Source organism: Anolis sagrei, chromosome 5, assembly GCF_037176765.1.
Source record: "Anolis sagrei isolate rAnoSag1 chromosome 5, rAnoSag1.mat, whole genome shotgun sequence".
NCBI classification, from domain to species: Eukaryota; Metazoa; Chordata; class Lepidosauria; order Squamata; family Dactyloidae; genus Anolis; species Anolis sagrei.
The window spans coordinates 75,528,798-75,545,673 of record NC_090025.1 but is presented as its reverse complement, the minus strand read 5'-3'; the positions used below and the strand labels follow the sequence as shown (position 1 = coordinate 75,545,673).

General features: G+C 37.4%; 1 protein-coding gene across 4 annotated transcripts in view; it reads left to right on the top strand.

The window, feature by feature from the left end:
* The window catches only part of DCUN1D4 (defective in cullin neddylation 1 domain containing 4), a 32,202-nt gene extending 18,871 nt beyond the window's left edge, over nucleotides 1–13,331 (top strand). For 2 of the 4 annotated variants that reach the window (XM_067468770.1, XM_060778516.2), the window contains exons 3-11: nucleotides 1,376–1,494; nucleotides 3,494–3,608; nucleotides 5,150–5,241; nucleotides 7,577–7,647; nucleotides 7,954–8,045; nucleotides 8,437–8,545; nucleotides 9,815–9,919; nucleotides 11,826–11,928; nucleotides 12,036–13,331. In XM_067468770.1, the coding sequence (XP_067324871.1) occupies nucleotides 3,538–3,608; nucleotides 5,150–5,241; nucleotides 7,577–7,647; nucleotides 7,954–8,045; nucleotides 8,437–8,545; nucleotides 9,815–9,919; nucleotides 11,826–11,928; nucleotides 12,036–12,091 (699 nt within the window). In that variant the 5' untranslated portion in view covers nucleotides 1,376–1,494; nucleotides 3,494–3,537 and the 3' untranslated portion in view covers nucleotides 12,092–13,331. The remainder of the gene's footprint in view (nucleotides 1–1,375; nucleotides 1,495–3,493; nucleotides 3,609–5,149; nucleotides 5,242–7,576; nucleotides 7,648–7,953; nucleotides 8,046–8,436; nucleotides 8,546–9,814; nucleotides 9,920–11,825; nucleotides 11,929–12,035) is intronic. The other 2 variants (XM_060778515.2, XM_067468769.1) reach the window with 1 other exon arrangement.
* The last annotated feature ends 3,545 nt before the right edge of the window (nucleotides 13,332–16,876 follow it).

The window sequence follows — 16,876 nt, the reverse complement described above, 5'->3', positions numbered from 1 at the left end:
AAGTGCACGTGTTTTGTGGCAGTTTTGGCAATGTTAAGTCTAGGGAAAACTTCTTTCCTGTTTTTTGTGTTCTAGAAATTGTGTACTAACAAAAGAAAAGGTGTTATGTGCTCTAGAAATTATAATAATGTTGCTGGATGGTTTGCTTGCATGGTTCCCTGTTAGGGGACAGAATGAACACAGATAATCTAGCATTTAAAACCACTGTATGATTTACAATTTGTATAGAATAATTGACTAAAGGCTTATAAGGTGATGGCTCTTAAAGATAATCTTGAGGATTCAGGTTCAAAATTTGGTCCATATCTTGTGATCGATTTTTCAAAACTATAACCTCAATATGCAGTATTATCACACAGCCTGCAGTGTTAACATTATTCACAGCATTCACCTTTGCTTATCAAGTTCATGTAAATTATATTGCCAAGACATTCCATATATATTTAACAGCAGTACTTACAGTCATGTTTCTGTGATGTTGCTAATGTTAGTTGTATGGTTTCTTGCCTAAATTGATGCAAAGTTCCATGGAGGATATTTTAAACACAAATTAGAACATTGGTTTATTTGGTCTAATAGTGATAATCCCTGATAGGCAGGTAGCTAGGCTTGCTACTTTTGCATGCCAAGCAAGTGTTTACTTGTTGTGGTCCTACATATGTATTGCTTATTGAAAATGCAGGAGAGAGAGATGCAATGTTTGCGACACATGGGCATTGGGTAAGTTTCTTTGGCTTCATGAGGCAACACAAGTCAACAAGAGAACGGAAGCTAAGCTGACTAAACATCCCTTGAGTTTTTTAAGAGGTTCTTTTAAATCAAACTGATCAGCTGTTTCATGTTTGCAACAAACATAGATCATGTATGAAGAATGATGATGCATGAAGAGTTGCTTAATTTCTTCTATCTTTGTGTCATATTCTCAAGAGCGGACTCTGTTTCTGATTATAAAGCTGTAGCTGAGCAAAAAGTACAGATTTATAATAGTAGAATACTATAAAGTTATTTGCCTATACTCTATAGTACATATTGTTGATGCATAATTAAACATGCTTTTCTAGGCTTTTTGTGAAAGAAGTGTTACAACTGACATTCATCAAGCAGTCTAAAAGACATATATCTAAAATAGCAGTTGGAAGAGGCCTATTGCTAGAAATGAATTGCAAATACAAGCAGTCCCCAAGTTACAAACATTCGTCTTGCAAATGACTCATAGTTAAGAACTGAGGTGAGATAACATGAAGTGAGAGAAATCTACCCCTAGGAAGGGAAATTCACTCCTAGAAGAGTTATCATGGGGAAAAGGTGCCTCAACTGAAGCTTGTATATGCCCAATTCTGCTGCTAGAAGACTGATTTTAAATACTTGTTTCTAGACCAGGTTCTGTTGCAGATAGATGTTCTTCCCTGAGCAGACTCCCTTCCCCTGGCTGTTCAGAAAAGAGCATCTGATACTAGCTACAAGGAATTTAAGAGACCCAGCTACCCAAACCAGGTACCATTTTTGGGAGCATGGGACAAAGTGATGGAGCATTGATATTTGAGGAGGGGTCTCCAGCTCTTGTTGTTTGCCCTAACTGCTAAGGAGGACAGTGTTAGAGAAGACTAGATTACATGTGTTATAACAGCAAGTTGAATTGGTCCTAGATAAGAATCAGACAGGTTTGTGTATAATGCCGTAAGTACGGTAATAATAATTGATCAATTGAATAATAGTAATCAATTGAAAACATAAGGTTATTATGCTACATTGTTGATGTCTTACCACTAGATTTGACTGTTTTTATGGTATGTTATTTATGGCATGACTGATATTGCATATTGATTTGAATTCTATTGGTTAGTCTCAGCTAGAGTAGACCCATCAGTTTCTGAGTGAGCAAATGGATAACTCCCACTGATTCTCCATTAATGGTGTTGCCCAGGTAGGGCAGGGAATCGCGCTCTTGTAAATAAAGTATTTACTGTTGTTGTTGATATTCAGGATAACTTCTCTTTTAGAAATTCTAAATGTAGAAAAAGTACACGGAATCAACAAGGAGTGGCGGATTACATCTAGATAAGACAGAGCTACTGTTAATGACCAAGAAGATAAGGTTCAAACTATTCTAGATGGGGTTCAGTCCCTAGAATTCATTTCAGAAAGCTATGAATGTTAGACCCATAATCCACAAAATGGTAGTGCAATGGTTGAAACAGGTACACAACAATGGTAGCTGGAAGTGAAGCTCAGCATATTAAGATGTTAGTTACATGCTGTACTGATACTGATACTGTCTGTTTCCTTATATCAGGGAGTTTAAATGCAGATAGTGGTTCTAGAGGCGTTACGACTCAGCTACCCCATTTCAAACAGCCTTTGCTTATCCAGAGCACACATTATTGTGCTCTTTCCCCCTTGCACTCTCCACGTGCCTTTTAAAGCATACTTACATATCCCTTGGCATTTGTTCTCCTTCTATTATTCATTTATTATACTTATTTATACCCTGCTTTATCTCTCCTGAAGGAAACTAAAAGCAACTTACCATAAAAGCAGATTGTTTTAAATGTTTTAATTGCTTTAATGTATATTATAATTCTGTTTAAATGTTTATTTTAATTGTACATTGTTTTATGGCATCGAATAGTTGCCTATGCGTAAGCTACTTGAGTCCCCTCCAGGGTGGAGAAAGGCAGGGTAGAAATGCCGTAAATAAACAAACGTACAATTTAAAATATACAAATATGCAAACATCAAAACAGAATGAAATATAAACAGTATTTAAAAATTCAGAGTTAAAAACCATTAAAACGTATTCAAGTTAAAAAATCACAGCACCCCCTGAATTGATCTTAAAAACCATTAAAATCCTGTCTGAATAAAAAAGGGTTTAGCCCACCGGAAAGCCAGCAGGGAGGGGGCCATTCTGGCTTCCCAGGGCAGGGAGTTTCAGAGTCGAGGGGAAGCCACTGAGAAAGCCTTCTCGTTCCTTCCGAACTTGAGATGGATTTGGGACCGAGAGAAGGACCTTTCCTGAAGATCTCAGAGCTTGGGCAGGTTCGTACAAGGGGATACCATCAGCCAAATAGCCTGGACCTGAGCCGTCTACACTTAACATATTTTCTAACTTCTGTAATATTTTATTGATAGGAAATTTGAATTTTCGTTTTGTAGAATCGATACCCTCTAAGTTTGTACACCTAGCCCTATTGATTGCAGTTTCAGGCACCAGGTACCAATGCTTATATTTCCCCAGATCTTTTAAATTTCAGTCTATTTTTATCATTTACTGTTTTTAGAGATGGCTGAATAGTGCTTTGGATTCTTCCCTGCTGATGTACTTTTTTGGCCTTTCTGCTGTGTTATAATTGTTTATTGTTCAACTTATAAAAAGTTTGTGTTTTTAGTTTTAGTTTATTTTAAATACTTTTGAGGCTGAGCAGAACTACATTTTTTTGCACCTGTTTAATCTATGTTCTTTCTCTCTTCCCCCACTTCCCTAATTCCACAGGAAGTCTCAGGTCTTGCAGTTCTTCAGACTGCTTTAGCAAAGTGATGCCTCCAAGGAAAAAGAGGCGACCTGCAGCTGGAGATGACTTATCAGCTAAAAAGAGTAGACATGATGGGTATGTAATTCTCTTAGTTATGAAACCACTTTTATCCTAGGAATCTGGGTAGAAGGGGCCTACTAAGTGGAGGTGGCATATTTACTTGGTTTACCTTAGTATCTAGCAAATAGCTTGTTTCTTTGAGCAATTACCGGTATATAGGTAAAGATTTTCCCTTGACATTAATTCCAGTTGTGTCCTACTCTGGGGGTTGGGGCTCATCTCCATTTCTAAGCCAAAGAGCCAGCGTTGTCCATAGACACCTCCAAAAGGTGTAGTCATTAAACTTAAGTAGATGAGGACAAAAACACTGGTTCATCTCAGATTAAACAAAATTTAGCTTGTGTGTGCACAATATGTAATGAACGTGTTCATTTAGTTATTTCTTTCCTAACTGTGTAGAGGGGGCAGAGTATTTACATTCTTGTTACAGATTGCAAGAACTGCAGTTTCTGATTTCTTCCAAATTCAGGAAACTGGTTAGTTAGGTAAAGGAACAAGGATCAGTACTGCATATTTTTTCCTCTCTCTCTGTATGTATATATGTATGTATGAGGGGTGGGGAAGAGAAAGAGATTTGATTGCTAAAAATTCAAAGAAAAATTCTAGAATATGCTGGGAGAAGGGCTGCCTAATGTTGCCCTTTTCATTGCTTCAGTTTATGTATCTATCATCTGATTATCCCAGAAAGTTAAATTATAGACTTTCTCCTGCTTCAAGAGTGCCATTTATATGGTTTAGATTTCAGTATAAAAATTCATGACTGGGGATGCTCAGTTACACAGTTGTGAATTGTTTTGCTTCTGGTAGGTTTTACGTGTTTCAAATCTCTGAAGAGATGTGGATTAGCTAAGAGTGAGGATCTATTTCAATATGTATTTAAATATTTTGGTATATTTTATAGAATGGAAACATGACAGTTCTCATTTTGTTAGTCAGTTACATCATACTGACCATTGCCATGATTGTACATGACCCCCAAACCCATCTTAAAATCCAGCCATCTGTATTGAGGAATTGAGTTTTGAGGTGCTAACAATGGGGAATTAGAGGATGACAGGTCCAGTCCCCTCCCAACATCAATCTGTGATGTACTAAGGAGTTGCAATAAGACCTTGCAGCAGTTCCATTGTAGTGGTGCAATGGGTTAAACCTTTGTGCCGGCTGAACTGCTGACCTGAAGACCTGAAGGTTGGTAGTTTGAATCTCTGGAATGGGGTGAGCTTTCATCTGTCAACCCCAGACATGAGAGAAGACTTCCACAGGATGGTAACACATCCGGGCATTCCCTGTGCAAAGTCCTTGCAGTTGCCACTTCTCTCACACCAGAAGCGATTTGCAGTATATTTTCAATTCACTTTTGACCCGATAAAAAAAAGTTGATAGCAGGATGGGGCTGGATGCATTCTTCAGAGCTCTTCTTGCCAGTGCTATAGGTCTGCAGTTGGCTGGATTTTAAGGTGGATTTTGGTGGATCAGTTTCAGTGACATATAATAACAACCTCATAATGGTTATGTGTCTAATACAGGATTGTTGTTTTCTGTCTCTTCATCACTAGTATGTACAGAAAATATGATTCTGCTAGAATAAAGACAGAAGATGACATGTTTCTAAGCAAGAGATGCTTAGAATGGTTCTATGAATATGCGGGTAAGCAGATATGTGCTTTGTTTACTCATGATCAAACAGATAATTCTCACATTTTAAGAGAAAATAATCACACATATCAATGCATGCACACATCAATTTGCATAATGAAGCGTGCAAATCACTGAAATAATAAATTGACAAATTCTGAATTTTTTGTTGTTGTTATCATGTATCCCAAGGCCATTCTTACGCTGACCCTATCATGAGGTTTTCTTGACAAAATCTCTTCAGAGCAGGTTTATCATTGCCTTCCTCAGAGAATGAAAGAGTATAACATGCCCAAGATATCCCAATGGGATTTCTTGACTGAGGAGAGATTTGATTCCTACTCTTGCAGGACTCTAGTCCATCGCTCAAGCCATCATCCATTGCCTTTTGTTGCTGAGTGACATCAAGTTATTTCCTACATATGGCAACCTTATTGAGGTTTTCTTGGCAAAATTTGCTCAGAAGGGGTTTGTCATTGCCTTAGTATTCCCCAAAATGTAAATTTATTTTTTGTACTGAAAATTCTTAAATGTTGTTTTTTAAAATTTGCATTTATGAAAATTGTGATTCGCCAAATGGCACAGTAGCTTATAGACCTAAATCACTGGGTTGCTGTGAGTTTTCTTAGCTGTATGGCCATGTTCCAGAAGCATTCTCCCTTGACATTTCACCTATGGCAGGCATCCTCAGAAGTTGTGGTGTCTGTTGGAAACTAGGCAAGCGGGGTTTATATATCTGTGGAAAGTCCAGGATGGGAGAAAGAACTCTTGTCTGTTTGAGGCAGGTGTGAATATTGCAATTGGCCACCTTGATTTACATGTAATGACCTTGCAGCTTCAAGGTCTGGCTGCATACTGCCTGGGGGAATCCTTTGTTGGGAAGTGATTAGCTGGCCTTGGTTGTTTCTTGTTTGGAATTCTGCTGTTTTTGAGTGTTGTTCTTTATTTACTGTTTTGATTTTAGAGGTTTTTTTTAATACTGGTAGCCAGATTTTGTTCATTTTCATGGTTTCCTCCTTTCTGTTGAAATCATGTTCTAATTGCTCTAAATTATGCCCTAAATCATGTTTTAATTGCTTCATATTTAATATTTGAATAGCAGATTCTGTTAATTGATTGAAGAATAGCTTTAAATCTACAAAGATAAAAGAAACTGAGCTTTATTATAATTTAAGCACAGTTGTGGGAGAGATAGGCTTTCAACATTTTAATTTAACAAGCAGTTGAAACCTCTGAGCTTCTGCATTTTACAAGATGCATGGATGTGTGCCATTAAGGTGAAATTCCATAGAGGGACAGGCTGAACAGAAGCATTTGACCCTGGAGTCTGCTGCCCTATGCATATGTACAGAAGTGTTTATAATAATATGCTTATAACTGTATTTATGTTTGCATCGGTTGCCCTAAGGCTGGAGCGGCCTAGCTGTGAGAAATGTGTTACCATGGAAACGAGGCAGAAGAGGAGGTGGGAGGAGCTTAGAGAGTGAAGGTTTTGAAAAGTGACAGTTAGAGTCAGTCAGGCGGGAGACTCTGAGAGAGCAGCAGAGTTAGGGGGGAAGACTCTGAGAGAGCAGCAGAGTCAGGCTGGAGATTCTGAGAGAGAAGCAGAGTCAGGTTTTAGACTCTGAGGAGTGAAGAAGTGAAGAGTCAGGGTTTAGTGTTCGTGAATAGTAGAGATTTCTTCAGCTAGGAAGCTGAAGGGGAAAACCTGGTTAGTTGCTTTAGTTAGAAAGAACTAACAGAGGCTGGCTAAGATCGTTAGTCGGAAAAAGACTAGGGATCTGTAGTTTGATCTAGGATAGATCAAACAGAGAGACTATTCACTGCAGGGAACACTGGTTAATAAAGTGCTTCACCACAGCAAGAGTTCATAAGTTGTAACATCGAAAGTCTGAATTGTATCGCAACCAAGTTACATGTAACCATCAAGTATTTGCCAAGCTTAACATCTTCATACTGCAACCATACGCTTTGTTTAAAAATAAACTTGTTCTCTTTGGTTTTTAAAAACTGCCTCATCTCCATTAATTCTACGTTCGGTGTACCCACTCTACCAAAATTACCTCACAACACAAACAGAGCCTTTAATACCAGAGCCTTTTACAAATCAGTGGCTCCTCTCTCCTAAACCTAGGCGCTTCCTCACTAATTGGTAGCGTCTCTTTACCATTTGGTGGCAGCTTCTTTACCATTGGCGGAGGTCCTTTTTACACATACCACACTGTTTAGACAATTATGTATTTGTGAGAATGCAGTGTATGAACAACTCAGATATTTTGGACTTTTTGTAAATATTAACAGTGACTTCTGAAGTGAAAGTAAAGTAACACAATCTCATTTGCTTCTAGGAACAGATGATATTGTGGGTCCTGAAGGAATGGAGAAATTCTGTGAGGATATTGGAGTTGAACCAGAAAACGTACGTTTAACTTTTACTCTTCATCAAAAACAAAGGCCTAGGCCAACAAGGCAAGGAATGCATTCTGTAACTCCCCTCTCTCTTCATTGAAGGTTTTGAGATGTTTTGACAGAAATCTCTTGTCTATGCATCTCAGCTGTTTCCTCCTACATTTCTTTGTCCATGAAAGTAGGAGTGAAAAAGACCGCTGTCAAGGTACTTAGAGTCATGAGGAGTGGTGATTAATGCTTCTGAATATAAACCGAGGTTTATGTTCTAGAGAGTAAAGTCTTCAACTATTGTAATATTTTTTTTCTTTTAAATTAGGTAGTTATGCTTGTGTTAGCTTGGAAGCTGGATGCTCAGAATATGGGTTACTTTACATTACAAGAATGGCTAAAAGGAATGACATCTCTGCAGTAAGTATTATCGTAATCATCAGAAGTGAAGTAGATTCGGCAATGATGCATTATTATCTTACAAATTTTAATTCCACTCTCTGCAAGAACTGAAATTTCTGCATATTTTGATTTAATAATTTCCAGTATACTTTGTATGCCTGATTCTCTGCCCGCCTGCCCCCCATGCCTATAGCTCCTTTGCCTGAATCTCTGTGAATTGTACAATTTTTTGTAGGTCTTCTAATTTTTTGATTAGTATGTACAGCATGGTTAATTCATACAATGTTTTTGCTCTAAATCTTTAAGCTTTCTGGAAAGCCAGCATATAAAATCCCAAAAAAATGTATGATGGTTATAAAATCAATAAAATTCTGAATTTTAAATGGATGTATTGTTTTTAATTTGGCAGATGTGATACCACAGAGAAGCTAAGAAATTCTTTGGATTATTTGAGATCCTTATTAAATGAACCTACAAATTTTAAACTTATTTACAGATATGCTTTTGACTTCGCACGGGTGAGTAGCCTGAGATTCAGATTCTTTTCAGCCTCTTTTCCTCACTTCTCTTTCAATTGCTTTCATAGGGAGGAAAAAAAATTACGTATTGATGTTAATTATTCCAAATTAACATCAAATGTTCTCCAAGGTGGAAGAATTCCCCTTGTGTTTTTGTATTTTCCTCCAATTAGATATACAGTATTTCCTCACTTATCATGGGTGTTAAGTTCCAGGACCATCCGCGAAAAGTGAAAATCTGCAAAATAGGGATGCTGTATGTATGTGTGTGTGTGTGTATATACACACTTTTTTTTTTGCTAGCTATAAGGAAGGGACTATCAGGCTGTAATTTTCATACTGCTTTGTATCTCCTCTCTCCCTTTTTTATGAATGAAAATGTTCTTCAAAACAGTATGTAAATTGTATTGTCGAAGGCTTTCATGGCCGGAATCACTGGGTTGTTGTGGGTTTTTTTGGGTTATGTGGCCATGTTCTAGAGGCATTCTCATGACGTTTCACCTGTATCTATGGCAAGCATCCTCAGAGGTAGTGAGGTAGTGAAACCCCTTTCCACACTCCATTGTTGCCAGGAGGCGGGATTAGAACGCTGCTCTGGGCAATGGCAACCATTCATAAACTGGGAGGCGGCCTCATAAACTGGGAGGCGGCCTCACCTCTGAGCCTCATTGGCTGCCCGGGAGGGTAAACAAGCTGGGATTGACAACCGCTGGCAGGGCTGTGGACCAATGGCAGGTGTACTACGCATGTGCAGAACGAGTACCACAAAAACTCACAGAAAAGCTACCTGCAAGTAGCGAGGGAACACTAGTTGCTAATCTGTCTAGTAACTCAGGTGAGTCATTTACACACTAATGTTGTTTTTGTGCTCATTTTATGAGGTTCTTGTTTGACTTCTGTATGGATTTTGTTATTTCTGGGTTACCAATGCCTTTTGGCTCTGTTGGAAGCTATTGCTCCCTCCTTTTGGTGTTAATGCAGAAATGCAGCCTTAGTAAATGAAGTCCAGTACTGATACAAATCACAACCATTTGCATAATAGCTGTGCTGCTTCATCTACTGGTGCAGTGATCCTGATGGTGCGAGTATGACAATACTGGACTCATTGCACAACCATGTGGTTCTAAACTGCATGATCATAAGTTGTAAGTTTCCAACAGGATGCCCAGCTATAGGTCATACATTTTGTCTTGTGAAGAATAAGATGTCTTGGATATTGGTCCAAATGAGGAATATTCCAAATAATCCCCTTTTTTTTCATTGTAACAGGAAAAGGACCAACGAAGCCTAGATATAAATACTGCCAAGTGTATGTTAGGACTTCTTTTAGGAAAAACGTGGCCTCTTTTTCCAGTTTTTCACCAGTTTCTAGAGGTAACCGTAAATAAACTTTTTATATATTTTTAAATTCTTGGGGGAAGAACACCAGAAACTGAACTTGAGAATTTAGTAGTGAGTGAAAAGGTTATTGCCCAGTTTGAATATTTTCATTAAATATTTGTAAATAAACTTACACAAACATGTTATATGCCACATTTTACTTGATTGGATGTGCTGTTGATAATAGCATTAATAACATCAGAAAGAACAGAAGCTGCTGTCAATGAAATTTAAGTTATTTTAGGCATGTAAATTACCCATATTTACTCAAGTCTAACGCATCATTGAATCTAATGCTCACCTCCATTTTTAAACCCAAAACCAAAAAGAAAATAAAAATAAAAATTGCTGACCAAAAGCAAAAGGTGCACTCTTTGTAACATGGCCATTACAGTTGCTGCCTGCTTTGAATTCTCTTTGAAAACAAAAAGTAAATAAGTGTAAATACTGATATGATAAGTGAATTTTTAAAAAAATATACTTCCAAATTCTCATAGCCACAAGTTTTTGTAAATTATTTGTTGTTGACTCTGCCTACTTCCAAGTATAGAGTTGGACAAAAGGATGTTGGATTGCAATTACTGGTTGTGAAGATAGGTTATGGTGACTTGGATTGTTGAAAACCGCAATCTGAGATCAACTGGAGGACCACCCTTTGCTCTCTCTTGCTCTAGTATAAGAATTCCTTTTTAAAAAGGGTTTTTAAAAAGACACAACATTCAAAATTCCCCTCCCCACCCTTATAGCCCCAACCTTTGAAAATGCAGATAAAAAAAATAAAAGATGTAAAAGACTTAAAGAACACGGTTGACTTCTCCCCTTTCAGGCCAAAGCATCTATCAAGATGTTATAATGTACTTCTATTCTATTTGATTAACGTCTGCTAAATACAAACAGACCTACTCACAAGTGATATTAATACAACCAAATTTAAACGTTTTACTACAATTCAATTCTTATAATTTCAGTTTTTATTTTCTATTTTAGTTTTTCCCAATTTTTCCTTTTTATCTAGATTGATTTGAACTTACTGTATCTCAACAATTTTACCCCAGTATAATATCTTGTAAGGAGCCCCCGGTGGTGCAGCGGGTTAAACCGCTGAGCTGCTGAACCTGCTGACCAAAAGGTCGGCAGTTTGAATCTGGGGAGCGGGGTGAGCTCCTGTTGTTAACTCCAGCTTCTGCCAACCTAGCAGTTCAAAAACATGCAAATGTGAGTAGATCAATAGGTACTGCTTCAGCAGGAAGGTAACAGTGCTCCATACAGATATGCTGGCCACATGACCTTGGAGGTGTCTACAGACAATGTCGGCAATACAGCTTAGAAATGGAGATGAGCACCACTCCCCAGAGTCAGACATGACTAGACTTAATGTCAAGGGTAAATCTATACCTTTATTTTTTATAATATCTTGTTATATTTCCCTTTCATATTAAATATTCTTAATTCATATTAAATTTCCTCCAAAAATTCTATTATTTATCCATGTTTCTTTCAGTATTTTTCATATTCAACAGATTATCCTTCGTATCCACTGATAATCTTAATACTAACAAGTTGAACATTTTAAATGTAATTCAAGAATTGTAATTTTATCTCAATGACCCCCCCCCCCAATTATCCTTTTAATCAGAACTGATCACACTATATTGCACATACTTTTTAAGATAGTAGATCCTGTTTCTCTCCCCCCCCCCCAAATGTTGCAATTGAAGTATTTAGTTTTTAGTAACTTCTATCTGCTTATCATAGTTCTAATATTGGCTTCTATGGGTGCCTTGAGCAGCAAGCTGTTTTTTAAAAAGCAGTTTTCAATCTTTATTCATATATCCAAAGAATATAATCTTAATCATTGGACAGTCCTGCTTTCAGTAACTCTCCCTGTTTTTTTAAGCAGCAATCTAAGTACAAGGTGATCAACAAGGACCAATGGTGTAATGTTCTGGAGTTCAGCAGAACCATTAATCTTGACCTCAGCAATTATGATGAAGATGGCGCATGTATGTAGCTGCAGGAAAAAAACCCCACAATAATTCAGTACCATACTATGTTCCAAACTTTTATTTAAATGTATTTTTTTAAAAGATAACACTTTTCTCTCTTTCAGGGCCAGTGTTGTTGGATGAATTTGTGGAGTGGTACAAAGAAAAACAAATGACATAGGAATTTTAACTATGCACAGCCGCTCAAGAGTCTTTGTTACTACAGTTATGTTGACCATTAGCCATAAACTGCTATTTGTATAAAAGCGCATGCTGCTTTTCCTGCACTGTATCCCATTTTCAGGGACCTTTTGGTGTTTTGCTGTTTAACAGGCCAGCTCTGCTTGCTGTGTAGCATTGTTCTCTTTGAAGGCTGCTTTGCATTTTGTATCTACACTACAGATGGTGAACTTACCAGCATCCTCACTGTGATTAATGTGTATATTGCTGTCTAAACTTTGTATATGTGTATAAAAAAAGCTTCACCTAGGAATTATTTCAGCAGAAATGTATTGTAAAAATAATTTTGTGGCATATTTCTAGTTGCAGTCAGTAACCATGTAATAACTTAATTTTTGATTTTCACAACGGTCTCAGACATAGCATTTCAGGAAGTAATTGTTGGGATGGTGACCATGTAGTGCTATTGCCAGTTAGCAATAGCATTTAAGATGCCAGTTTTTGAGAAGAGATCTCTCATTTTGATTTCTTCATATGCAGATGCCCAATGTCAGTTTTGTTTAGTAGGCGAGTCTTGGCTGTTTTTTTAAAACTGAAAACTCATTAAAATTGTTACAGCTTCTTGAACAGAATTGTACATGCTACGGTGACTTCCATTTGATGATAATGCTGACTTCCTAATACTCTGTAGTTTCCAAATAGGTACAGGTAATCAAATTAAAACCCATTAAACAGGGTTTTAGACATGTAATTTGGCATATTCCTTTATTTTGTTTTTGTTTTGGTTGATGAAGGCAACCCCTTGTAAAATTAAAAAAGGCTTATGAACAGATTTTCTGGTATTGAATCTCTTTCTAAATTATACCCTGGGGCTTTACAACATGTGAATCCAAATAATGCTACTGGGTTCTTATACACCCGGGATTGGATTTCCTTGTAGATGCCTGTTGCAGGCAATAGGCGAAGTAATCACCAGCATTGTCACTCAAGTGGGACCACTTTTCTTATCGGTTTGCACAGGAAAGTTTAAGCCATTGCTACCTTGGTGATAGTTGGTACAAGACATATGTCTCATTGTATTGTCTTTGCCTCGGCCTTCTCTATATAAATTTCAATAATGATTTAGACTAAAGTTTGCTAATTCAATAGCAAATGTCATGGAAATACCTCCAAAATGCAGAGGTGTATGTTTAGTGGACAATGTCTTAGCTGTAGTGTTTGCAATAAAAACATTGACAGGCCTTTTTGTTCTTGCAGAAGACTAAAAATTGGTTAAACCTTAGTTCTAATATCCCACCACTCAACAGAAATAAGTAATCAACACACACCCTTTCTACATTTTTGAGTTACTGAAGTGACTGGCAGAACATGTGTCTGTCTCTTTAGTATTGAAAACTTCAAAACAATCAAAGGTTCATAAAAGAGGGGACTGGGCGCTCAGGATGGCCATGTGCAATGTAATTCTACATTGAAAAGAGAAGACGGCTGTGGACGCCTGAATATACGTCCTCTCACCTTCAGAAGTCTTTGGCAGGATATTTATTCAGGCTTGTGCCAGAGTAGTGAGAATGAAAGATTGTGACTAGAGCCCTATTAATGTACTATGTTCTCATAGAAAGTGCTGATGGGAAGAATGAAAAGCCACAAGAATGGTGATTGTGAAGGCAGTGGAGAAATTAGGTGCTAGGAGTCAATAGATTTTGTCTTCCTTCTCTTGCCCTTACCATGTTCTCTTTTTGGGGGGGGGGGGTGGTAGGGAGAATGAACCCACTAATATAGTTTTCTAGCTGGATTCTGCTCAAATGCTCATAGCTTGCTCCATTCAAGCTGTGATAGTTATAGCTAAGCTCAAATTTCATTAACAATCTGCAGAAAATAATCTCTGGATATTTTATGGATAAAGAATTGTGTCTTCTTCATACAATTCTACCCTGCCTATTCAGCTAATGTGCAAACAAATAAAAATAATAGGTGGTAGTTGCTCAGTCTATAAAATGTAACATTACCTACAGGTATGTGATATTTCCACAAGGCAGTTTGCCGTATCAAATCATTTATTTCTTTTAAGGTCTGCTACATTAATTTCAATATGCGTAGCCATAAATGAAAAGTTGGGAAAGTCCAAAAGGTGGAAAATACAGGATTTGCTACAAGTTATCTTGCTGAGAGGTTAAAAAGTTTCCAAAGCAGTCAGGACTTTGTGAGATCTAATCTAAAAGTGAAAACAAATAAGATCAACAAAATTGTGACTTGCTAGCTAGTTTTGGGGGCTAATTTTCAATCTATTTGGGTGTGAATACTATTTGGGTGTGAATACTACAGATATTTGAACACTACAGTAATCAAATATCTCATAAAATGTGAAATAAATAGACAGTAAAATTCTTCTGTCTTTTAAAATTGAAGCAAAAATTGAGAACTAGTTGAATTCTGGTCTTAGATATTACAGGTAAATCATGTATGGGCATCACTTAAAATTGTTAAGAGGTTGTAAGTTGTGGTAAAAGTCGTCACCTAGAATTCAAGGCGTGTCTACAAAGTTCTGTCTCTTCCAATGTCTCAGAACAAATCTTTGCCTTTTCATGAAATGCTTTATAGTGTTCTGAAATATGCGGGATTTTATAGCTGGATCCTTTGGCAGTTCAACAAGAAATGTGTATATTTTGCTGTGAAATGCAGGCTTTCTAACACAAGTGCATTTTGGGATTCAGAAATGTATCAGGATACAAAATTTGTTATTACACACAAGTTTTAGAATAGTAAGATTCCCGTGCTCTAGAATTTGGCCCCTATATTATGACTAGAATATTTACCAGATTTTTACTTTTTTTGTTTGCTCAAAATGTCATGCATCCTAAAGGTATTGGCATCTCTGCTCAGTTTTTGGTTGAAGGAAAATGTGTTTCATCGGAGCAGATATGCTCCTCCTTTTTACATTCAGTATTTTCTGTGTAAATGGCAAATTTCTGACACACCTATTCATGTCTCATTAGAAACGTACCTTTGGATATTCTTTAAATAGTGCTTTTCCAGGTGTTTGTACAAGAAATTGTTTAATGCAGAAAAAGTCTCTGCATTTTCTCCAAACATTGCAGCAAGGTTTGTGTACATTATTTCAATGTAACAGAATGGCTAATGTAATTATTTTTCTTCCTGACGATCTAGTGTACAAACTAATTTCTGAGTGGTAAGCTGGTCTTTGGGGAAATCGGATTCTAGACACTGTCAGATAACTTCTTTTATAATACCAAAGATAGTTGGATGTATTTTACTGGCATGCTTGACTTTCAGAATCAAAAACTGGATTCTTGGGCAATACAGTACCACCTATCAGTAGGACTTACTTTCTTGCCAAATACATTGAAATGTAATGCAGAAGACCTGGTCATCTTAATTTGGTGTTGATTTCTGTAATGTCAGTCAGTTCTTTTTGTCAGTAAGGGCACCAAAATTATCCAATATATATATAAACAGACAATAGGAGGAATGCACCCTAAAATGTGAATAAATCTTTTTGATTCATGCACACCAGTTTCTCAAGGAGAGCCCTTGCAAGATTCCTTTTGCTGCATAGCCAATTTATAATTTTAAGTAACTGTATCTGCAGTTAATTTTCTCCCTACTTTTGGACCATTTGTCATGTTTCCATGGTCCCCCTTTAGAAGTAGTGGAATATAATAGAACCTGTTCCCAGTCAAGAATATAGCGGTGCTTAAATCCTCAGTAGCCATGTTGTAAAGATTTGTTTTGTGCCTGGACTAATTAAAACTGCTAAATACTTCTTGGAAGCCTTAGACTCTGTTCTTCCATACGGTTGTGTAAATGCAAAGAATCACCAAACAACACTGGCATTCAATAATTTGAGACAAAAGTATGTTTTTCAGAATTTATTATGTGACACACTCTTCTAGCAGAAAGAGCAGTTCATTGACATCTACTGCTTTTGTCTTAGGGGTTCCCATATTGCAAACCTTTTAAAGTCCTGTGGCTCAAATGACTGAAGTACTGTTAATTCCACCTTATTTGCGTTGGTGCACTGCAGTTTTGTGTAAAACCGGTATTCCATAAATAAAATATTTGTGTTTTTTTTGTTTCAGAAATTCTGTGTATGGGTCTCTTCTGTCCGTGTGCATAAACACAGTATAACTTTGTGCAGGCATGTGTCAGTTAGGATCAATGGTAGAACAGCTTGCAACTCAGCGAGTATTATAGTCTAGATCTTTTAGTTGAGCATTTGCATTGAGATTTATGAGAAAATTAATCCTTCATGGCTTTGAGAGATGTCCTGTCCAAGATTTAGAATTGTGATTGCCTCCTCCTTCACTATGATTTGCACATAGGGAGGCAGCATAAAGGTTATCAGACAGAAAAAGAAAGGGTAGAAACAACCAGCATGATGTAGTGGTTTAAGACTACAGAGACACTCGCTGGAACACCTCAGCAAGCGAGAGTCCAAAAGTGGCAAGCTCAAACCCAGAACCTCAATCAATGGCTGATACCAAATGAGAGAGTCTCTCCTGGGCACACAGAAAACTGGATGACTTGGAAGGCGCTGAACAGACTGTGATCTGGCACCATGAGATGCAGAGCCAACCTTAAGAAATGGGGCTACAATCCATGATATGCGAGTGTGGAAAAGAGCAAGCCACAGACCACCTACTGCAATGCAACCTGAGCCCTGCTCCATGCACAATGGAGAACCTTCTTGCAGCAACACCAGAGGCACTCCAGGTGGCCAGCTACTGGTCAAAGGACATTTAATAGAATACAAATTTTGTGTTTTGTT